The sequence below is a fragment of the Corvus hawaiiensis genome, chromosome 3 (genome assembly GCF_020740725.1).
Source record: "Corvus hawaiiensis isolate bCorHaw1 chromosome 3, bCorHaw1.pri.cur, whole genome shotgun sequence".
In the NCBI taxonomy this organism is placed as follows: Eukaryota; Metazoa; Chordata; class Aves; order Passeriformes; family Corvidae; genus Corvus; species Corvus hawaiiensis.
This window is the reverse complement of record NC_063215.1, coordinates 74,899,144-74,924,132: the sequence shown is the minus strand read 5'-3', so window position 1 is coordinate 74,924,132 and position 24,989 is coordinate 74,899,144. Positions and strand designations below refer to the sequence as shown.

The 24,989-nt window shown below is 39.8% G+C and overlaps 1 protein-coding gene across 1 annotated transcript; it reads left to right on the top strand.

Moving 5' to 3' along the window:
- Positions 1–2,114: 2,114 nt before the first annotated feature.
- Positions 2,115–24,361, top strand: ABCB10 (ATP binding cassette subfamily B member 10). Its single transcript, XM_048298839.1, has 13 exons — positions 2,115–2,454; positions 9,455–9,655; positions 10,008–10,210; positions 11,860–11,994; positions 13,382–13,528; positions 14,281–14,416; positions 16,290–16,385; positions 18,846–19,055; positions 19,303–19,382; positions 21,126–21,306; positions 21,550–21,593; positions 23,110–23,144; positions 23,734–24,361. The coding sequence occupies exons 1-13, from the start codon at positions 2,115–2,117 to the stop codon at positions 24,023–24,025; spliced, it is 2,100 nt and encodes a 699-aa protein (XP_048154796.1). The 3' UTR covers positions 24,026–24,361.
- The last annotated feature ends 628 nt before the right edge of the window (positions 24,362–24,989 follow it).

Sequence of the window (24,989 nt, the reverse complement as noted above, 5' to 3'; positions counted from 1 at the left end):
GTGTAAATAGCTAAAAAGAGGGTGTGAAGAGGATGGAGCCAGGCTCTTCTCGGTGGTGCCAGGCAACGGGCAGAAACTGATGCGCGACAAGTTCCACCTGAACATGAGGAAGAACTGCACTGTGACTGAGCACTGGAACAAATTGTCCAGAGAGGTTGTGGAGTCTCCCTCACTGGAGATATTCAAGAACCATCTGGATACAATCCTGTGCCTCTAGGATGACCCTGCTTGAGCAGGGAGGCTGGATTGGATGACCCCCTGCAGTCCTTTCCAATCTGACCCATTCTGTGATTGAATATACATTATTTATAAATATACACCACATCCTCCTAGCAGTGCCTATAGAGGGCAGAGAAGCTGGGTGTGGGAAAGGACGAAACTCTGTGGTGCTACTGCCCTTGCACCGCAGGCCTCCTGTGAGGAAGGTTTATGCTAATTCACTCAAATATCAAGGGAAACTGCTCCGGTGGTTTTCCCAGGATGAGGCTCCGTTCTTCAGCACTGTCACTGGATGTGCTAACCTCTCGATTTCCCTAAATACTGGGAATTTGGCTATATCATTTGCAGTAGCAAAAAGCTGTTCATGTTTTCTCGTGATCTTTTGATACAATTTTACACATTTGTAGACTTTAAAGTGTGGTTGTTCGAACCACTGTGGCATATCTAGTCTCACAAACCGTTCTTAACTAATTTATACAGAAGCTTGACCCAAAATTTTAAAACTGAAGTATAGGTATCCCTATATTGGGCACTCGGGTGAGGAAAACAGGACAGTCAGTTCCCTGCTCTGGCTGCTGGTACTGTGTGGCCTTGGGAAAGTCATGACTGGGTTTCCTTTTCTTAAATCAGGTTTGTGGCAGGAGATTATTTGGAAAATGGTTCACACCCTGAGCAGTGATATGTGAAAAAATAGTAATGTTAAGGGGTAGGAAAGGACCTTAAAGATCATCTAGTCCTAACCCCCCTGCCATAGGCAGGGACATCTCCCACTGGACCAGAGCTCCATCCAAACTGGCCTTAAACAGTTTCAGGGATGGGGCATCCAGAACAGTATCTCACCACCCTCACAGTAAAGAATTTCTTCCCAATATCTATCCTAAATTTCTCCTCTTTCTGTTTGAACCCATTAGTCCTAATCCTGTGGGCTCTAGCCCCTTGCATGGGCACATAAGGCCAGTTTATATAGATCCTTTAGACACCAGCCTGAGCATGGGATCAGGAACATGTGGTGTCCCTGAAAGGCAGCTTTCCTCTGGATGGAGATTTTTCCCTTGTTTGGACCAAGACCAAACCCATGGACACAGGCTGGCAAGGTCCAGTGGGCAGCCCGAGATGGCTGGAGATATTGTGACTCATGCGGGCCTGGGAGGAACAGGGGAGGGGGCCAAGTCCCTGCTTTCTTCTCCCGGGATTGGCTGCCTCAGCTCCCGTCCCCTCCCAGAGGGTCTCTGCCATCACTGGGCAAGGCAGGTCAGGCTCAAAGAATCAGAGACTTGTTAGGGTTGGAAGGGACCTCTGGAGATCATCCAGTCCAACCCCATGGCAAGGCAGGGTCACCTCGAGCAGGTGACACAAGAACACGTCCAGGTTGGTTTTTTAATGTCTCCAGACAGCGAAAATCCACCACCTTCTTGGGCAGCCTGTTTCAGTGATCTGCCACCCTCAACATTAAGTTCTTCCTCATGTTGAAGTGGAACGTCTTATGTTTTCATTTATAGCCACTGCTCCTCGCTCTCTCGCAGGGCATCACTGAAAAAAGTCTGGCAGCCTTCTCTTGGCACCTGCCTTTGAGATATTTATACGCATTAGTGAGATACCCTCTCAGTCTTCTCGGGCGCCATTTCGGCAGGCCCGGGCCCCCTCCAGTCCCTTCCCCGGGCCGTGCGGCGGCAGAGGGCGCTGGCCGGGGGCGGCCGGGAGGAGGCCGACTGCCGCAGCCTTATCAGCGCGCCGCAGGCCGGGCCGGGCCCGCGCGGTCGCGGGTTCCCGGCCGCCGGCCCATGGGCGGCGGCAGCGGCGGCTCGGAGGCGCCTCCTCCTCCTCCTCCTCCCGCCGCAGACCCGCGCGGCGGGGACCTGCGGCCGCAGCAGTAGCTCGGGTGCCGCGCCGGCCGCATGGCGGGCTACGCGCCGCGCCTGCCCTGGCTGCTGCCGCTGCTGCGCCGGGCGGCGCCGCCCCCCTGGGCTCGGGCAGCCGCCGCGGCCGCAGCGCTCCGCACCCCGCCGCGCCCGCCCGGCAGGTGCGGGGCGCACCCCCCGCTACCGCCGCTGTCGCCGGGCTCCCCGTCCTACCACCGCCGCCTCCTCCCCGCCGCGGCGGCAGCGGGCGGCGTCCCGCGCTCCCTGAGCACCGCGGCGGGCACGGAGCCGCCGCGGGGGTCTGCGGGCTCCCCGCCGCGCTTCGAGGCTCGGAGGCTGCTGGCCCTGGCGCACCCCGAGCGTCGGAGACTGACAGGTACCGGGGCCGCCCCGGGGCTTTGCCCGAGCGGGAGGGGGCGGCGGGCGCCCCGCCCGGAGGGGCTGCCGGGGCCGAGGTGTGCGGCCGGGGTGCGCCCCCGGAGCGGCCGCCGCCGGGGCGAAGCAGGAGGTCCTGTTTCCCTGGCGAACCGGCCCAGCTGGCAGCATCCCAGCACAGCGCGGAATCTTGGAGCGAGCCTTCCATACGTGTGAAAAGCCAAAAACATGCATTCTCCCCCCTCTTCTCACTTTGCCATCTCTTAATCTGTTGGTTTTTGAAGGGAAGGCAAAAGTTTTGGAAGTTAACAGAACTCGGTTCCATTTGTTTAGTGCCTCTGTGCGTGTTCAGTGCTAGCTTTGCAATCCACATGCAATAAAATTTGGGCCCAAGACTCTATGAAATGAAGTAAAAAGGGGACCCCGAGGCTTTTTTTTTTTTTTTTTAATAAATGGGAATTCTCTCCCCCAATAATTGTTTTGCTTAAAACTTTTGTAAGATGTTTTGAGTATTGCTTATTTTCTAGTGTCTGTGTGGTGAAGTCAAAACACCATGGTTGTATAAGTTACACCTCTAACACTGATATTTTCAACAGAGTATAAACGAACTTTTCTTGACATTCTTCTCATGGGTTAATAGGATAATAGCTGTTGGTAAGAAAACAATGTCAAATTATTATGTGCTTTGGGTTTTTTAAGGCATCTTTATTGGTAGACAGTATGTGCACTATCATGGCAGTGAAAGGCCTGTAGTCTTGCAAAAATTTAGGTAGTTCCTATGGAATGGGTAAATGGTGTTTGAGAGAAGAGAGGTGAGGTAGTTAGAGGTGGTTTGTGAAATACAAATACTTCGCACAAGATTTTATTTAGAGTGGATATTTACAGAATTTCATTACATGTTGGTATTATATAGTCAACATAATTTGAATCCAAATGAATGTTTATAGATTTTAGACTACCTGCTGATTTTACAGTGAAGTTTTAAAAGTCTGTGGTTTTCCCATTTAAATTAAATCAAGTAAATAAATCAGCTATTTTAAGGATGGCTTTTAGGACCCAAGGCTTCTAAATAACTGAAAATTTTATTTAGTTCACTCTACTGGGCACTCACTGTCAGCTTGTTTATCACAGGCAGGGTATGGTATGCTTGTTTGTAATTATGTTTTGAAATAGAGCAAAGTATCCTTAATCTGTGCAGTCTTCTGATGGTTTTATCTAAGTAATCAGCTATCACAGTTACTAAAAATCAGCTACATGCAGTTTTATCTTTTGAGATAACAAAATGGCTTGAATTAAAGTTAAAAAAACCCTAACACAACAACTTGATGTATCAAGTCATGAGGATGTAAAAAATATGGAAATGTAATAGCTGCTCTTCAGTGTTCAGTTGGTCTTCATTCTGGGAGAGGAGTGAATTTATGTAAAATTCTTCTTTTTTGACACCCTACTTAAGTGTAAACTTTTGTTGTTAAGTTGTAATTAGGTGGGCTGATGGAAAAGCTAACAAGGAAAATGCTTTTGGTCGTTATAGAGTGGAGGGATAACAAATATGGGTAAAATGCATTGTAGGTGGTTGTAGGGAAATTGCATCTACCGATTGTATTTAAAATATGTTAAAATATGTTGCATTTTGTTCCTGTTGAAGCTTGTTACTGAGAAACTAGCCCTCAGAAACTCAGTATTGGTTTTCCTGCATTCAGAAAAAGAGGAAGGTTAATGGTTTCACTATATGAAACAATGAACCAAGGGTAAAACATTTAATTTCCTCTTCCAGCCCACATAACCAGTGTGAGATTTCTTCAGAGGTCTACAGGTGCTGTTTAGTTCTGCAGGAAGGTTGAGTTCTTCTGGATTTTCTTCTCTTTTATAGAACCAATGGCTGGTAACATAGGGGTGTAGCAGCACCAGTGTGGAGTGCTGTGTACCTTTTCTGGGATTCCATGTGGTGGTCTGTCTGCTCATAGCAGTTGTGAGTTGAAATTCACAGTCACAGAAGGTGAAGTGGTTGCCGTGAGGACAGTGGAAGACAGTGGGAGCAGAGGATGATTTATGAGGAAGTTAAGTGAGACTAGCTTCACCCATCTTGGTGCGCTGGGGAAATGGTGTCAGCTGATGAGGTGCTGGTACAGAGGTGAAGGTGACCTGCTCCCATTGTGATTGGCACCAGAGGAGAAGGTCCCATCTTGCTGTGCAGGGCCTCCTCATCATCCAATGGCTCAGGAAGAAGCGATGTACTCTGGCCTGGAGTTCCAGTGCACTGGCACACAGCACCTCTTGCAGAAGGAGCTTCTGACCCTCTGGAAGCTCCTAGGAATGAAAATAAATGTATCAAAGGTCATACTGTCAAAAAAAAGAAAAAAAAAAGAAAAAAGTATCAGTGTAATATGTTCCGTGTCCAGTTACTTCTACAGCAGGATAGAGCTATGAATATATTTTAAATGGGACATGTGTGTTGAATTTTGTTGCTTGGCATTAAAGTGGTAAAAAGAAGCCTAAATACTATGGTGGGAATTCACTCTGTTAGTGACCCCAGTTTTGTGTAGTGATTAGGAGTTTGTAAATCCTGTAATACCTCCCAGGTTTAACAAAGGAGAGGAGTAGTTGTAGGAATTCTTTGGCTGATCTGGTGTAGTCAGGTAAGGTAAACCTGCATCTTCAGTTAAATTCAGTTCCTGGGGAAGAGGACAGGGCCGTTGTTGAAATTATTACATCCTGCTGTGTGTGAGACCACAAAAATGCCTTTTCAAAATGATCCCTTTTATTTCCTCTTGCCTCCTTGTTTCTCCCCGTGAGAATCTGTCTGTTGCACTTTATCCAAACCACACTCGAAGGAAACAATAGTTCTATTGAATTGTAAAGTAAGCACAAGGAACTCTGAAATTTTTAATTCCATAGCAAAGTGTGCCCTTTCCCTGTATAAAACTATCTGTGCACCGTGTAAGAAGGATTGTTTTGTACACAAGTCTTCTTTAGAGGCATTCAAGAAATGTTATTTCATAAGTTTTATTTGATATTTTTGGCAAATTTGTAATAGCTGCTTTCCAATGGATTAAAATTGGTGACAGTTGCTTATTTTAAACTGGTGGTGAACTGTTAACGAAGCTACTTAAGTAAGACATTGCAGAAACAGTAGCTGCTTATCACTGTGATCAGTTAGGTGCTTAGAGCTTAATTTCCTTGGGGAATGTTGTTGCTGCATTATACATTTGTATAAATTGTGGAGCTAGGAGTACTAGCTAGCTAGTACTAGACTAGCTAGTCTTCTATACAAGGTAAATATGAACAAGTTAAATGCTTTACTGTTAAATGCACAATAAAAAAAGAAGCCGTACTCTCTCCTGTAAACCTAGAGTTTTTCTGTTACTTTGTGAACTGTATTTTTTTTTTCTGAGCACAGTAACACAGTTGTTCTTAACAATGTAAGAAGGGTGGTTCTAAAACGTTCTTGCCTAATAATAGATGCAGTGTAGATGCCATATGTGAATTTACTTTAACACAGAAAGAAAACCACACCACTCATAACCTAGAACTATACAGAACATCCTTAAGTGCTTACAGTGTACTCTGGAAGAAGATTTTTGTCTTGTAGTAAGTATTTGCAGAGCTGATTCTTTACAGGGTTGATACCCAAAAATATTATGGACCAGGGTCCACCAAGAGGAAATGAACTTTATTCGACCAACAAATACAAAATTTACCAGTGCATCTTTCTCCCGTTAAAGAACAAATGAAGAGCCTGATCTTTCTGAATACACGTCATAATGTGGTAGATTTTATTCATCCCTCCAAATGCTCTTGTGGAAAGCCAGTCAGCGTTAAGCTAAAAAAATCCCAGTGTATTAAATAAAACTGCACAGATAACTGTAAAAGGACAGACATTCATTGTTACTGGTAGAAGGATATTTCTCACGAATCCAAAGCTTGATTCTGACCTGCCAGCCCCCATATTTCAATGAAACCAGTACAGTACTTAAAAGATTTCAGGAGGTAACATTCACAGCTTATGCAGTAGTAAAAACTAGCTAGGGTGACCTGTTGCTGGGTTACTGTGCACTGCCAGATATCATCAATACCTCATTTTTCTGTCTTTCATCCCTGATTGACTTGGGTGATTTTAATTCATCTGGGGTAAAATCCTTATGTATTTGTCTTTAAAACAGCCCCTCTCCAAACAGGCTTGCAAGTATTTTGTCTTCGTACACTTCCACATACTATACTGGGTGAGAAAGGTGCTCCGGTAAGAACCAGCAAAATTAGAAACATTCTCTGTCTTAGTGGTGTTTTTGTGTGTAGAAAATTAATTGATGACTCTTTGGAGTCACTTAGTCTGCATTCTGAAGAGAGGTTTCTGATACCTCTGCCTAGTTATTGCTTGTAAACATCCCGGTTTATCACTTGGCAACCAATACCTTGTCCTCGAAGGAAGTTGCAGGTCAAGAGGCAAGCCCATGTTGGCCTTAACAGAAAGTGTGTTGATCTTAATAGTGATAAAAGCATCACTTTGTACAGCAGTCTGGATTTCTGTGCGAGTAGACAAGCAAAATGTTTGCCTAATGTTTCTAAGAGGGTTGCTCAGCTGCTGCTGCAGCCAGCTTGCCTTCTGTTACTACTTTGCAGACCTGGTTTTATAAGTTCCGCTGATCTGCCTCGCATTTTCTTTACTGTCATCACATCGCCTACAAAAAAAATTACTTAAAAAAATAAAAGGGTGTATTTTGGAAGCTTTGTTTGATGTAATTTTGTGGGTAACAGAGTAAACCATGTGAAACTAATACTATAGAGTTTACTCCGACCTTTTTTTTTCTATCAGCAGCAACCTTCAGTGTCACTGGAGTGTCTTCATATCTGGTTTCTGAACACATTGAACTCCTCCCTTCAGCCAGTTATCACCATTAGAGCTCCTTTGAAGGAGGAGATGGAAAGAGTGTTTGCTGGTTCCCGTTTTTTCAACTAGTCAACATTTTAAAACAAACAAAAACCAGCAGCCCCTTGGCAACTGTGCTGTTTTCTAGTTGGTCTGCTGGTCTAATCAAGATGAGAGTCTCAACTAGGGAACCTTATTTTGCATGTGATTTGTGATTAAATTAATAAAGACAGGTATGTTGCTTAGTTCAGTAGTTTTCAGATTGCTTTAGGTACTAGTATTTGCTCTTCATTCAGTTAAGGCTGTTGGAAGTAATTACAGTGAAACCCGTGCTAGTTTGAATGAAGAAGAGCTGAAGATAAATTCAAGCCACTGGACAGAAACATATGGGGGTTTTTAGCCATACAGTCTTCTTCCTTCTGTGAATATTTGTATCTGCAGTTCAGGTGTACTGTTCCATCCGTAACTGAGAAATTGTCTGAACTAATGAACACTGAGCTGCCATGCAGTACTGTGCTTATAATCAATGCTTTTGTCCATCTCCAGCTGCCTTGGAGACCAACCAGCTTTTTCTGACAGGAAATGACCTGAGTTTTGTTGGGTTTTTCCCTGCTGCTTTACAGTTTGAATACACCAGTGCTGCCAACCTGTTAGTAAGGTCATTCATGAATTTTTAGCTAGTAAGTAACATCCTTGTGAGATGTGCCTATGGCATAGATCAATAAGTTTGCAGCAGCAGGTTTTTCCCTTTCTCCTCTGGTTTCTTATAGTTCCTATAGCTTCAAGTTAAAGATCCAAATCCTGTATCTTTCACACACTTGCTGGCCTGAGTGTAACACAAGGGAAAGATTGCAAACAAATCTTGAATAAGAAGCACAGGCTGCAGGTATGCATTTTTTGTACTCTGAATTCTTCTTTAGACAGCTGTATTTACACTTCAAGTAAAAACTGAGACAAAACTTTCCACGTGTGTGTGGAGGTGGTAAGAGGCGTCAGACTATCTGTGTCAGGTGTTAGAAATATTGCTTACAGCAGTGTGATGCTGGTAGGCTGGCTGCTGTCTTCATCATAGAAGTGATACAAGAAGCTCAGTAGAATGCAACTAAATGTCAGGACTTTCAACACAGTCTATTTTTGTCTTCAAAGGCATTATTTGCTAGAAGTTTTGTAGCAATCCTATGAATGGTTGCTTTAAGTGTGTGGTTGGTTTTTGGAAAATGATGCTATATAAATATCATTGTTTGTTGTGGTTCAGTGGTTTTCATATCAAATTTGTTCAGTTTTCAATTAAGATGTGATTTTTTTCTAGCTCTCAGCCTTCCAAGCTTGGCTTGCCTTTTTAGAATTAAACTGTGTTCTTGGCTCAAGAAATCTCTTTGCAGATTTAAGCTCAAAAGGCTGAGTTTTGGTGCAGTGTGATTTTCATACTTTGTGATACACCCTCAAAGAGCGACACAGGTTGTTCCATGGGTGATCCTGCAACTGGAATTCAAGAGCTCTGCTTATCAGCTAATGTACTTCTAATTAAGACTTAGGCTATTTTTCTTTTAGACCAACAATAGTAAAGAGTAAAACAAAATGAATGTTTATAAAATCCATCAGTCAAGAGGAAATAAAATTATGGGGGATTTTTGTTTTTTGGGTTGGTTTTTTTTTTCCTCCAATAAAATTGCGTGGTTAAATGGTTCTCAGATGAGATCTTTACTTCAGTCCATTGTTATCTCAAAAACAGACAACTGGAAGCTTTCATACAGTAACAAACATTAATAATAAAATCCAAACGAAACAGGAGCTGAAGGATTGTGTGTGAGAATTTGGTAACTGCCAATGCTCTCTAAGAGTGACACCTGTGAAAAGTTATCTTTGTTGGATGGTGCTGTTGAAGATTAGACAAGAGAAGTGATTCCAGGACTGTGATTGAATACAGAGGCTTTCAGAGTCTTAAAATATGCCTTGCCTAGGTTAATTTATACAGTGGCTTAAAATACCCCTTTCAGAACTGGGTGTGAAAGAGTGCTGATTATTTCAATTGGCACTTGCAAACTTAATAGAAATTTCAATTGAAAAATCATTTCATTTGTACTATTAATGATCTTGTAACTTCAGAATAACTTTCCTTTCTCTTGTTGATTTGCAGCTGCTGTTGGCTTTTTGGCAGTTTCCAGTGTCATTACCATGTCAGCCCCTTTCTTTATGGGGAAAGTTATTGACATTATTTATACAAATCCCAGTGAGGATTTCACTGACAGCCTGACCAGCCTGTGTGCCTTGCTAAGTGGAGTCTTTTTATGTGGTGCTGCTGCTAATGCTACTCGTGTCTACCTCATGCAGACTGCAGGTAAAAACAGAAGCAAAAGTGGTACTGAGAGTCATCTTGTTTTTTGCAGAGTCAGGATATCTAATGATCTTAAATAAATTCTTGGCCATGGCCAAAAGATGATCTTGGAATCAGTAGCTTTTTTTAACCAGAGGAAAGGTAAATTAATAGTGCAAAGACAAGTATGCTGGAATGATTGCTCAATTTTATTTACTGTTAGGTGACATCTTAAAAATCTCATCTGACAGATCTTACCAGACTCTCTTCCCTGTAATGTGCTTTGTTCAGTGCTGTGCAATCCTGTGATTTTTATATTGTTGGTGTCTGTGTAAAGCCTCTTGTGTCATGCTTGACTGACTTATGTTTTTGACAGGACAAAGAATTGTGAAACGTTTGAGAGCAACCACGTTCTCCTCTATTGTGAAGCAAGAAATGGCTTTTTTTGACAAGAGCAGAACAGGAGAGCTGATAAACCGCTTATCTTCAGATACAGCCCTCTTGGGCCGCTCAGTGACTGAAAACCTTTCAGATGGGCTCAGGGCCGGAGCACAAGCATCTGTGGGGGTTGGAATGATGGTATGGTGGTCTCTTATTTGCTTGACACTTCTTGTAGTTTCACATTTGCTTCTGTTCTGTTAGGTGAGTGTGAGTTTGAGTCAGTCCAGGAACAATTGTGTGCTCTTGGATGCAAGTGTATTTCATTGGTTATCTACAACTGATGCAGAGATTATTGCAATAGGTGGTGTGCCTGTGGCCAGCCACTTGATATTTACTCACAAGCAAAATTTGGAGGATGAAGGATTGAAATTAACTACTGTTGCTACCCAAAGTTATCAAGCAAAACGTAGTAGGCAAATAGCTGAATTCCATTCTCACTGGAGATGCTAAAATCAGTGATAACATTCCCGTGGTTGTTGGTAAAATATGGTAAGAAGGGCCTGATATGAAAATCATTAAAGTTGGTTGATTCTGGTTAAAGCCTAGGTGAGCAAAGGCAGCATCACATATTTAATTAATGCAGAGGATTTTTACAAGCATCAGTCTTCCTGCTTTAGTCTGTCAGTAAAGAATATATTTATGTAGAAAGCCTGTTAATGAAGGCTTCAGTGCAGTGCATCAGTTAATATTCCTTGGTGGTCAGTTGGTTTACATGAAAATCTGACTTCTCTTGATGGTTTTTTTTGTGGCATTAATTTTTTTATGCTTATGCATTGATTGCAATTATCTTGAATGAAGGTGTAGTAGTTTCTGCTGTCTACCTGGAGTTAAAAACAGATAGCAAATAGTCTCCTCATAAAAATAAGCTTCCAATATTGTCATTATTAGAAACTGTTAAGAGTTTCCACTATGAAGCTTTAAAGCTTTAATATTTTGTCACTGATAAGAATTATGGCTTTCTGTACTCTCTTACAAAGAGAGTCTAAGGTTTTATCTTACCACAGATAAAATGAGATAACTTTATATAATGCATTCTGCTCCAAAATACTGCCATGAGACGGTTGTAAGAGGTGGGCTATAAAAGCTTGCCCAGAAAGAAGATATTATTATGAAATTATTATAAAGCCTGTCAATTATGTTGATTTTGAATTTTTCTGGAGATTTTTGTTTTCAATACAGAAAGCAAGTTGAAATTAAAACACACTAGATCTAATTTCAATAAATCTTATGAAGAGAACCTCTTTAGGTGCTTTGATGATGATTGTTACAAGTGATAAGATTTGCAGTAGTAAATTAAATACACTGTTCCACCCATTCGTGGGTGTCAGGGAGTACTGGTGGCTCCATCTATTTGTTCCTCAGTTACCCAGAAGTACTGTATGATATTTCTCTACTCACAGTTTCTGTATTACACCACCTATTTAATAGTTGTGAAAGCACTTTAGAAACTGTGTAATAGCTTATGTCTTTCAGCATCCCCAAGAGATTTCCTGGTAGGCCTGTTTACTGGCAGGTTAAGATGCTTGACTAAGACCACACAGTGAACCAGTGAGAAAGCTAGAAATTAAATCCAGATGGCTTTGTTTATAGTCCTTTGTTCTAACCTCCCAAATGCTGTGGAAGAATGGATATTTTGCCTGGAAAAGAATTAAAACATGATAAATGAAAGCATGGCATCACTAAATCCCTCCTGGTTTTAGAAAAGTAGGAAGGGAAGTTGCACTTCAGTACTCCAGGGATTATTTTTAATCTGAATGCTAAACTCTGACAATACCTTTTTCTTCTAGTTTTTTGTGTCCCCTAGCCTTGCTGCATTTGTACTGAGTGTTGTGCCACCCTTGGCTGTCGTGGCTGTGATTTATGGCAGATACTTGCGAAAACTTACTAAAATGACTCAAGATTCTCTTGCAGAAGCAACTCAGGTAACCTTTCTAGTTAACTTTAAAGTTGCTCTAGTGTATTTAGGTTAATATCTGTGAAGTTACAGATCTTCTGAAGACAACTGTACTGTTAGTTCTGACCCTGTAGTTTTGCACCTGAGTAGTATGAAAGGTAAATGTCAGTAACGCTTACTCATAGATCTCAAAAACAACCATGCTTCCCTTGTCCATAACAATATAATGCAGAGATACTAGGCCTTGAGAATTTGGAAATGTAGGAAACTATAAGGAGGTTAGACTTCAGCTTTGTGAGAGCATAAAAAAAGCCAGCCTATGAAGTCCTGTGTAATTTGGTACCTAGGTTTGAAAAACACTTTTCTTGGATTATGGTTTTGAGCTTAAAGCTATCAGGAGCATCCTAGATGGATGCTTCCTTTGCTACCAAGTCCGTCTCTGGAATGCATCCCTGATGCTTGACCTCTCAGCTCTTAAATGTTTATGGCGCCTGTTTCTTAAACATTTTACTGAAAGGTTTAGGGTGGGGAAACATTTTTTATAAAGCATAGAAATATAATTAGGAAAGCTCTAGTTAAAACAGTCACAGTTGTCAACTGTTATAAACTTGGGATGTCCTTTGTAGGACTGAACAAAAGGAAGATTAGCCCTCTTCTGTTTGTCTTCCTCAGACTCTGTTGATGGGAAGCTCGTGCCTTTGTAAACCAGGTGTGGGACTTCATATGAACAAGCAATTGTTGCTCCATTCAAATTTTCAGGTTGAATGGGGGATGGAAGAAGGAGAATTATATTTTTATATCATACTTTTACTTACAAAAGGGAGACTTGTTTTTTCTAAGACCATCACAGTGTCCATTAACAACTTAGTGTAATTGGTTACAATTCAGGTATTTTAGAATTAATACTTTGCTGTTTAGAAGTTAAAATACTGAGTTGAAATGAGACATTAGTAGTTGGGCTAAATTAATTCCCAGCATTGCTTTGATCAAATGAGTGGAATTGTTTTAGGAAATAACTGCAGGCTTTTTTGCATGATTTAGTATGGAACAGAATATTCTTTATTTTTTCTCTTCCCACGTTGTTATTGCAAATTATTGTGAATAGTAATTTCCCTATGGGTGTTGTTCACACCAAATTTTTTAACCCTACTTTTATATTCTTCTGTCTCTGCTAGCACTTAAGACAATCTTGAGGTTTTTTAAAACTGCCTGGGCATGCAGTTTGCTTTTAAGTTAATAGAATTTTAAAAAAGGGAGTTGGGGTGGGGAGAGGAAGGCATGAGAAATTTTACAGTGCTATCCAAAGATATGTAGATTAGTGAAGTGATATTGGTTTAACTTTCAGATGTTCTGTAATGTAAGCATTTCAAATTGTGTGTCTCTGTGCATCTGTTTTGTGCTTTGCTTCTATGCAGTTAGCTGAAGAGCGTATCGGAAACATCAGAACAGTTCGAGCTTTTGGGCAAGAAGTGGCTGAAATGGAGAAGTATACAAATAAAGTTGATTATGTGCTACAGCTGGGTAAAAAAGAAGCACTAGCTCGGGCAGGCTTCTTTGGAGCAGTAAGTATATTTTAATGAAAGTAAGCCAACCATGTTATGCAAAGTGTCAATTGTTTCAAAACTCCTGATGATACTTAGAAATCTGCACGTAAATGATTGAGAATAAATTGAACCTACATAAAACTGTGGGAAGACTGGACTTAAATCAGTCAAAATTGCTGTGAAACTGCATTTCAAGATAAAATGATATGATAAAGTTACTTTAAGCCTCTAGTTCTGCCCCACACCCCATAGCTGGGGACTACTTCTCTGAGGCCACACCTTCTATTCAAGGAATTAAACCAGTGGAAACCCTCCCCTGCCCTTTGCATTTAGAGGTTTGGCTCCCTGATGAGAGGAGCATCAATGCATAGGGAGGTGGGGAGTGCACAGGTAGGGGAGGGAGGCTTGGATTTTTCCATAACTTTGTTTAATCGAATTCTAAAAGTGGAACATAACTGCCGACGACCAATTCTTCCTTGGTAACGATGGTTAAGAATAATGTTTAGTGTTCCTTTCCACCTTGGGGAAAAAAAGCCAAAAAAGAGTTGCTTGCTTTTTGAACACCTGTTGGATAGCACAGTGCCACTGGATGTCTGGCTGGCTGTTGGCTGGCTTTACGCTAGAATTGTTGAATTTACCTCACTTCTCCAAAAGCCTAGATACCTATAGTGTGAGAGTTCTTTTTATTACAAGGAAAATTCTGAGACAACATTTTAGAGGATGAAATTTAAGATGTATGTGACAAAATCTGCCTTTTCCTTTTTCTTTAGACTGGCCTTTCTGGAAACCTAATTGTCCTCTCAGTGTTATACAAAGGTGGATTACTAATGGGCAGTGCTTACATGACAGTTGGTGAACTCTCATCTTTCCTAATGTATGCTTTCTGGGTTGGAATAAGCATTGGAGGTATGGAATGGGAAATTAGATTTTCTTCACTTCAAAGCATTACAGTCATTATAGGGGCGGGAGGGAAGAAGCTCTCAAAAGACCTGACTTTCTTAAAAAGTCTTCCAAATGAACTTTTCAAGAAATCATAATTTTTTTTCTGAAGAGTTAATGAAAATAATAATCTATAACTTAATATAAGCCTTCTTTTTCCCCAAAATAAAGGTTAGTTTTTTTCAATGTGGGCATATGACAGCATATATTACTTTAATTTTCTTCAGGTCTAAATTAAGGTACTTGCTGTATTGTGTATAGCATTTAGCTGTAACTCAGTATAGAGTGTCCTCAACTAGGAGAGTAAACAAAGTGCCAGCAGAATACTGCACTGTGGTGCTAACCTTCTGGTTTTGCTTACTCACTGACTCCTCCTTGAAGCCCACACTCTGTAATCTACTGGCCCAGCAGCAAGATGTTCATCTTTTTGACAGAGCTGTCTTCATGACTGCATACAGGCAAAAATGAAGATAAGTTGCTTGGAAGTTCGACAACTAACTGGAAGCATTCTTCTTTAAACTGAGTCTGTTACTTCTGATAGACTAGGAGGGCAATGCAGCTTGCCGGTAGTTTTCTTTTTTAAGACTAGGCCTGCTATCATGGGGAGCGCAAAGATGTGCCTGAGGGCAAAATTTAACAAACCTGCTTCCTTGTATGTCAAAATTCCAGTGGCACCCATTCCAACTACCAGCCCCCTTTCTTCTCTGCTTAAATCATTGAAGTTTGCTCAATGGAGAGATATCTGGCACTTTGAAAACATGGGACAAGCTAATGTTAAATAAACGAAGATTAGAAGCACTGCTAAAAATCTCACTGAATTAACTTTTATTTGCTATAAAATAGCAATTCGCTATAAAAATTGCTTTCAGGTAGTCCTCAGCAGCAACATGATGAAACACCCTGCCTACACTTAAAAACCTTGAGTTGGGATTGTTGCTCTGCAAAAACAAACCCTTTATATATATATATATTTAGATATACATATTTTTTTTATATATGCCTTGGGTTTTCTGCCCTCCTGAAATAACTCTTAACACTGTAAGCATTTTACAGTGTAAGTATGTTTATTCTGTTGGAATTCAAAGATAATGAAATCAGTGTCTTTCTTTTGAAAGGCACACAAAAAACTAAGAAATTGGACATTTTATGTCTATGTACTACTCCATTTTTAGTTCTATATTGGTTTCTGTCAGCAGGAAAGCCCTTCAGCTAAGCTACCTTCAAGATATTCACATAGCTGCTAAAAGCTGGGACCTAGGACTATGTGCAGGCCTTGTCCTTAGGTTTTTCTTTCTCCAGTAAGGTTTGAAGCATACTGGCATGGGAGACACATTTCTTTCCGTCGTCTATTCTCCACACACCTTCTCAAGTGTCACTTCAGCCTTAGGTTTTGTGCCCTCTCTCCGCTGTGGCTGACTCAGTCAGGCTCCCCTGTTCTAGTGTAAACCTGTCTGACAAAAAAGAGCATGCAGAATGCTCTGTTCTACTGAATCATCTGGAAATATAGCTGGTTGGATGCAAAGCTATTTTCCTGTAGTTGGATGCTGTTCTTCCTGACAGGTGAATGAAAAAGGGCATACATAAGATGAAGTGTATTAACATTTTCTTTTCTTCAGAGTGATTTGTTTTACAGATATAAATAAGAATGGTGAATAAGGGTTATTGGTAGCTCTCAAATGAGACTGGATAGGATTTAACACTTTTAACAGTTTGTTGGAATAAAAGATCCCCTACCCATCTGATCCTTTAATGCTGCTGCTGAAAAGTATAATGCTAATTTTATCTCTTCTATGTCTTCCATTCAATATAGATGCATAATACTGTTCTGCTTTTTGTTTAGGTCTGAGTTCCTTTTATTCTGAGCTAATGAAAGGACTAGGTGCTGGTGGACGTCTTTGGGAACTTATTGAAAGGAAGCCCCAACTTCCATTTGATGGTGGGTTCTTGGTTTGTTACTGTCTAAAGGTTGATTTTTCTCTTAATGGTCAGCAATACTTTAGAAGGGTATGTGTAATACTTACAGGTAGTTCTGACTTACACTAGATATAGTCATAACCCTTCTGACTTTGCCTAAGTACAAAACAGATGATGAAAATTTCCTTTAATAAAAAAATTTAGAAGCCAAAAGTTTGGCTTAATTAATTACTTTTGGTTTAATTATTTTTTATTTCTTTAATTCCGAATATGACTTCAAATCATATTACTTTCTAAGTTATGTGACAGAGGACATGGTCATTTCTAGCTTTTTTTGAATTTTTTGTTGATGTCATCACTACTTCCTCTTGATTCAGCTTTAGAGTGAAAAGAGTGGAAAGAAGAAAAAGGAGAGGAGGGAGGAGCTCTGAGATGGCTGTATCTCATATTTCCACTGAAAGGCTTACCGTGCTCATCTCTAATGGCTAAGAAATGATCAGTCTGAAAAGAGAAGCTTTCAAAACCAGGTGGTTTTCATTAAGAGTATTTCAAGTTTAAACATTTCATACTAATCCAGTGAAAACCAGTCCTTAGTAAGACATGTTGATTTGAATCCTAACTTGCAAACACACAGTTTGAAGCCTTTCCACAACACATACTAAGCTGAGTTTTTGAGTTGTTCTGCCATAGGAATCAGGGACTGAGGCATGACTAGGGAATAAAAGGAAGTAAAGGGTAGGGCTGATAGGGGGACTTCTGCTTATTGGGATAGTGTGGATGTGCAGATACAGCAGGTGTTGCTTTTGGAGTGATTTGCACCTGTCTCCTCGCAGTAATACTACACACATTTCTTCCTTATTTGGGGGGGCAGGGTTTTATTTTTGCAGAACTCTGGTTGTTGCTGGTGAGAACAAGTATCTTGGGAACAAATAATAATGTCTTTTTTCTTGCGTCTAGAATCCAAACAAGAGACAAGTACGTTAGATATTTTTACAGCGATATATAGAGGAAGGACTTGTGGTAGCAGACTTCCTGTATTGCAGTAGATTTCAGTGTTTCAGGCCATGGAATAGACTGTGCAATAACTGGAACTGAGACTTAAGATAAGTGATTACTTGCTACTGTGGTAATAATAAGAATTATGCTGCTAACACAGGATTTAGCAAATACATTTCTTTTCCCAAAAGGAGGTTTACAGGTCATTGTGGAAACATTGAAGTTACAATGTGTATGTCCATAGGTTAAAGTCAAGGAAGGAATCTGGAATTGTATGCTCTTGCGTTTTCCATTCCAATGCTACTACCATTAAACTGAAAGCCTGGAGAAGAAATGGAAACCTGGAAAAAAGAAAAGCAGGACTAGTGAAATCTTGATTTCTGCTGATGGGTGTCTTTGTTTCCTATCCACAGTTACTGTTTAACCAAACACTGGCATGTGCTACCATGTGCTGTGGCTAGTTGGGAGTTACTTGTGTGCTGCATCGGAAAAGAATTAAGGGTTTGAGTTGTGTTTCTCTAGTACAAACAAACGTGACTCGGGTACTGCTCTAGTACTGCCAGTTTTCACAAAACTGGTGGGAACTTCATCCTTTGGGAATGCAGCCCCACTGTCCAATTAGTTTGCTTTGTATGGATATGTGTCACTGGATTTTAACAGGGCTTGAAGAAATATTGTTTCTTTGTCTTAACTATTTATCAGCTTTTTCTAGTAATGCTATTAAGATAATTGTTTAAATCAAATGCTGTGTTCCAGAAAGAAGCTGGTTTTATTTAACTTTGGTAGTTGTTCATTCATGGTGGTTTAATTCATGGAAAATTTCACAAACTGAAATTTTCGTTTCAGTGAACTGTTGCCTAAGAGTTAGGCCTCTGATTCGTATTTGAATTTATTAAATATGCTTTCCACTGAAAGGAGAAAATAAAACTCAAAATTGGCTGTTAGTGTAACAAACCTAGCAGCAGCTTTATTCCAGTGACAGGAACTGCTCTTGTTCAGAGGAGGTTGTTTCAGGTGACTTTTGTGGCTTGGTGAAAGGGCAATAAATGATTCACAATGTTTATCTTTTTGTGTTCTATGGTAGCGGGACTTTGGCCTTCACCAATGCCTTTTTATTTCATTGCTCCTAATTGACAAAGCTTAAATTGTTTATAGTATGTTTACTAATTCAGATAATTCTACAAGAAGTGATTGTTTTTAGTGGTTAGGTATTAGCAAGATGCAAATTCTCCGTCTTGCTGTAGGTAGCCTACAGGTTCAGCGCTGGTAGCAACCTGCAGTTGCATTCAGGAATGATTGGTGTACCACACTGATTCGCTCATGGCTGAAATATAACCACTGCAGTCCTGAGCTGTGGCTTGCAGTTATCCATAGATTGAATGTGGAGATAGATATTTCTACTGAGTGTCTGTAAAGCAAGTTCTAGGAGGACTGAGCTAATTCTTGTTTCTATTCACATTTCTGTATTTTATTCTTTGTTATATAGAGGGAATCACATTAGGCAAAGATGTATTCAGAGGTGCTTTGGAATTCAAAGATGTTGAATTTGCATATCCAACACGTCGAGAAACATCAATTTTCAAAGACTTCAGCCTTTCCATTCCAGCTGGCTCTGTTATGGCTCTGGTTGGCCCAAGTGGTACAGGGAAATCAACGATTGTATCCCTTTTGCTGCGACTGTATGATCCTATCTCAGGTATGGTTTGTGTGTTGCTCTCATTTGTGACAATTAATACTTTGCATCTCAGATAAACCTTATAAACAGTTGGGGTTCCTGTGCTTTAGGTCTGTGTTCCCTTCTGGGGAATACAGAATGCATAGCTTTGCATTTTTGATCCACCAGTACAGTGTGTGATTGATTCCTCAGGAGTTGTCATTCTCAGCTGTTCCTTCAGTCTCTTTTCAGTATGTGTCAAACACACTTGACTGTTTCCTTACTTAAGGTACTATCACCATCGATGGCTTTGATATCCGTCAGTTAAATCCACTGTGGTTCAGAACAAAGATTGGAACAGTAAGTCAGGTAAGGAATGAAAAAAGAAATGCAAGTGGATGAAATAATTTTGTGATCAACTAGCTTTTCCTCACTTCCCTTCTTTTTAAAAAGACATGATCTTGCTTCTCAGTGAAATCCTTCCATCTCACCATAATTGCTGTTGCACATGCTTTGTTCTAAAAATAAGTATTTAGAGCTAGTCCCGGTATTCTGTAGTCTGTTTTTACATAATCACAGAGATTCAAAATGTTAGTTTAGAAGAAAAGTGTGCATGTGGAGACTGCAAGGTAAATTGCTGTAAATTTTGTGTAGGTATGACCAACCTAATGTTTGCTATAATTTGTTGAAGAAAGTAACAAAAAGCATAACACTTAATTGCCTCTTGTATTGATGGAAGTCACACAATGATATTTTACACAGCCATTTAAAAAACTGACCTTCTGTGCTCTGAGTAGTTTCCAGGAAAACACTGTTCCATTAGGAAAGCATGAAAATACAGCATGGTTGGCACTTACTCTTATAGTGCCACCTGCCTAGCAACCTCCAAACTCTGGAAGTCATTGGTGTCTTAAAAATTAACTATTTTGCCAATTAAAATGTTCGTTCCCTTGTCTCCCCAGATACTTCACAGTGCATTAACTGTTAGGCTGCTGTTCTAGTTAACAGCATAAGGGTAACTGGGTATTTGTTGCATTTCAAAGCAACTTCTTTATGTAATAATGCCACCAAAAGATTTTGTGCAAAAATTATTTTCCTGTTGCCACATGAGCACTTTTCTTTTTGAATGAATGTATTCCATTTAAATTACCAGTAGGAGGTCCCTACTGGTATACAAAGGACACGACTCTATTTTTTAAACAGAGCTCACTTTCCTTGTTTTAGACATTTTCCCATTGCACATCACTTGTTCTATCTCACAGTTCTCTGTTGCAAGCTTTAATACAAATTAAATGCACATAATGCCATAAAATCCGTGTAGAGATTAAGAAAAGAATCATCATTGTTGCAAACCATTGAATTCTCTGGGTTGGAAGGGACCTTCAAATGTCATCTAATCCAATCCCCCTGCATTAAGCAGGGACATCTTCAACTAGATATGGTTGCTCAGAGCCCCATCCTTGAATGAGCCTGACTTTGAATGTTTCCAAGGATGGGGCATCCACCACCTCTCTGGGCAACCTCTTTTGGGGTTTCACCACCTGAATTGTAAAAAAAAGTCTTCCTTTTATCTAATCTAAACCAACCTTCCTTTAGTTTAAAACCATCACCCCTTGTCCTATGACAACAGGCCCTGCCAAAAAGTCTGTTTCCATCTTGCCTAGAGCCCCCCTTTAGGTCCTGAAACACCACAGTCAGGTCTCACAGGAGCCTTTTCTTCTCCAGGCTGAACAGCCCCATCTCTCTCAGCCTTCCCTCACAGGAGAGGTGGTCCATCCCTCCCATGATGGTGATATGTGGCAAAGTACAAAGGAAGGGTTTTTTGATGTTTGAATCTTCCTAAACTCATCCTAAAATATTAGGAATTGAGAGTTATGTTTTGTCAGTTAAAAAGGCAACTTAATTTTTAATTGGTTTGCACTATCCATTTTGGTGTTAGGGGAGGAGGGTTTTTTTATTAGTTTTTAATTCAACTAACTCTAGCTTACATATTCTTCGTATGGATATTGTAAGTGGAGTCTTGTAAGTGGGATTTATGTTATTTGAGATAATAGACAAAACATGCATACAATTACAGATCCACTATATTAGTTATGTGTTTGCATTTGTCAGGAACCAATTCTCTTCTCCTGTTCTATTGCTGAAAATATTGCCTATGGTGCAGAGGATCCTTCTGCTGTGACTGCAGAGGAGATTCAGAAAGTTGCTGAAATAGCTAATGCTGCTAGTTTTATCAGAGATTTTCCAAAAGGATTTGACACTGTAGTTGGAGAAAAAGGCATTTTGCTTTCAGGTACGTCTTTATGTTGCTTATTTTAAAAATCTCGATTCTCTGAGTGATGTAAAAATTTCATCATTTTTTGTTACCACTTTTTTCTCCAAGCTGTAGCCTGCCATAAGTATTAAAGGCATCCACCCTTCATCACCTCCATTCCCCACTAAAGTACATGGGCCTAATTCTGCTCAGCCCAGGCATTCAGTTAAAATGTTGTGGCATTTGTTTTCCTGTTTCAGTTTACTGATTCTTTTCCCTCAGGTGGGCAGAAGCAACGAATTGCGATTGCTCGAGCTCTGCTCAAGGTAAGCCAGCATCCAAACAACTATTTAACTACTTCTTGGGGGGAGGCAGGAAGGAATAAAAAGGAGGAGGTCTTTCAGTGGGAAAGGTAGGAAAATATTTTTAAAAAGGAGAATTGTGTCTTTGATGTTAATGAAGTTTGAAGGGGCTGAATGGCTTAACTAATGACAATTTACCTAATGTCAGTGCTTCTTCCTATCTTTCAGCCATGTTTTTTGATAGTTCTTGCCAAGATTGATGTTAAATCATTGTGTAATGGCCCACTTCCATAACATGATGTCAAGGATGAAGGAAGACTTAAAGAATGTGGTGCTAGTAAATGCATATATGACACTTCTGTGTTCAAATCTCTGTCATTCATGGGTTAATTTTTCTGGATTGCAGTTTACTAGTACTTCAGATGCCTTGTCTTAGTTTTGAGGGGAGGTGGCCTGGATTTGGGCCAAGATGGTATTTCAGGCACAATGTTGTGTCATGTTTTTCTTCAAAGATTGGTATGGGTCTAGCTTCAGGACAGGCTCTGTGCTGCACAAATTTGAGGAGGCTTCTGAGGATCAAAAGGACAAAGAGTTTGGTTCAGGAACAGCCACTGGGCCTTGCAGGGAGGCAGTTTGATGTTGATGCTCAGCTGGAAGTTTTGATCCTTGCTGAACCCAGTCTACATTCATGTTAAGCCACCCAGGTGTCTGTAGCATTCTGGCATGCCCAGTTAATAGGAATTTCAGTATACCAGTTCTCTTTTACCACAAATGCTGAAAAGCTGATTGTATTTCAAGTCATGCATTTTATACAGTTCATGGGATTAAAGACTTAATTTCGTGGAAGGAAAAAGGTTGTAAAAAATAAATGAGTAGTTGATATACTGGGGTAGCTGGGGGTGCAGTAGCCCCATCTGTCCCAGATAAAAGTTTAAAGCTTTTACTCTCAACTTTATCAAGGAAGTTTGGGTTATGTACTGTAATTCAGAAGTGACTTCTTCTAAGGGATTTGAGTGCTGGCAATTTTTTTTTTTTTTTTAATAATCTAACTGGGAGAAGTTCTTAAATGCTAGTTCTTAAGTACTATGCAATTTACCTGTGGGTGAAATACTGCTTCTTAGTAGGGGTTTGTTACTTTTAATTACTAAGACAGTTCTATATAGCAGACTGACTGTAAGCAGTGGGTAGCTGAGCCTCTGTAAAAGAGCCACATAAGAATGTAGAACTTTTGACCACAGTGCTGCCAAGAATGCCTTAAAAATCATCTCACCCCTTTAGTTTGTATCTTTCAAATGGTTATCTGGGAATAGTATTCTGCTCTTTTAGTTTGGAAAATTTGAAAATGGAGGAGTGTTGTTTCTGTTTTGTCCTCTTAGCATTTAGATTTCTTAGAAGTAGCTCTTTAAATGATGCTCAGTTCTTTTGATGAAGTAAGTACTCTTACTTGGAGTTTTAAGCTATATGAATCCTGTTCTCTATTTATACAAATATTCAGATCTTGTTTAATTGCTATTATAACCAATTTTACTTTCTTTTTCAGAATCCTAAAATTCTTCTGTTAGATGAAGCAACAAGGTAAGAAGGAAAAGAAACTTAGAAATTATGTACCTCTAAAACTCAGATTTGCAAACTGTTCTCTCTTCTTTCTCTGCATGTCATTATACATTATCTAGCCCCTTATTGCTCTCTACCCACAAAAAAGCATGTGCCTTCTAGAATGTGTGACTTGGTTAGGAGACCTGTAATAAAAGCTGTTTATGCAAAGCAGAAAGGATAGCTGGTACATTGTGATTTTTCATGGGGTTAAATTTGTAATATATAACATGATTTTGAAACATCTACTTAAGTATTTTTTGTAACTTTAAACTTAGATCCTAGTGTAAAAGAGATAGGATTATTTTACAGTGTAACTGATTTTTTTTTCCACTTAATTTGGTGTTATTTCTCCATGCTTATTTTTGCATATGAGACTATGTAATGCCAATAACTTGGATGTGAGCACTAAGCGTGTTCACAAAACTTTCCTGCAGTTCCAGCGGTTCATCTTCACCACCAATAGAGAGGGTTTGCAGTCTTGGCAAAATAAGCCTAATACATACAAAAACAACCTGTCTTAAAATAACAAATATCCTTCTCTCTCCTGTCCCCACCCATTCGTTACTAGTGCTTTGGATGCTGAAAATGAGTATCTAGTGCAAGAAGCTCTGGACCGGCTGATGGAAGGGAGGACAGTCCTAATTATTGCTCATCGTCTGTCTACTATTCAAAATGCTGATTTTGTTGCAGTCCTTGGCCAGGGTAAAATTCTTGAATGTGGGAAGCATGAGGAATTACTTGCAAATCCAAATGGACTTTTCAGGAAACTAATGCAGAAACAAGCTTTTCTTCAGAATAATGATACTTTTGCATTAGATTTACAATCCAGAGAAAAGGATATATTAAAAGAAAATGTATGAGACAATGTATGAATAATGGAAACTTACAAACTACAAAGACTATAACTTATGTTTCAGTTATGTAAAGTAAATGTTATATTTTTCCAAAATGTACAAAATATTCTTTTGAAACTTAAATGTGTTTAAACTTTTTATTGAAAGCTTTTTAATAAGTATTGTAACTTTTAAAAATATTTGTGACACTGAGATAATTTCAGTGCATAAATTTTTCTGCTTGTGTTACTTTTAAGACTGTCTAGAATCTTGTTTGCTGTAATACACTGTATGAAGATGTGCTCCATTCTCAAGTAAGTTAAGCATTTCAAAGGTAATTAAATGACAATCTTACCATTTTCATATCATTGTCTCTCTCTTTCCAAGGAACTTTTGTGTTTTCTGCTTTGTCAGTAGTCTTAAAATGCTGGGATTCAAAAATGCATGACACTAACACACTGTGAAAATTGTGACTTCCACTGCACTGTCCTTCCAGTTACCGTTTGTTCCGAAATGTGATTGTGTTCTGAACTTGATTATGATCCCCATCTACAGTTCCTGTAGAGAATTACATATAAAACCACATTTTAGAGAGTATGAAAGCATGAGTTGGAGGAAAGTTCTTTAATAAAACAACCAACCCAACATGAAAAAAAGGCAACCAAACAAAAATACTGACTTTACATAGGGATAAAGGAAGTGTATTACTATTTGAAGTCAGCATAGGAAAATCTAAAATTTGCATGGATTTTCTTCCCTTTTCTATTTTCCCATTTCTTTAGTTTCACTTCCTTTCTAAGATGACATCTGAAAGAACATGGCCTCCCTTATATGTTTTTGTCCTTTTTAAAGGCATATGTAAGTTTTGTATTGTTAATTAAATTTCAGTGATAGAAATCATGAGTTTTGCCTAACTACTTTATTAGAAACAACTGGTAAACAACCTTCTAAAGGACACCTAGTAAAATAGCAGCATTACATTAATTTGAAT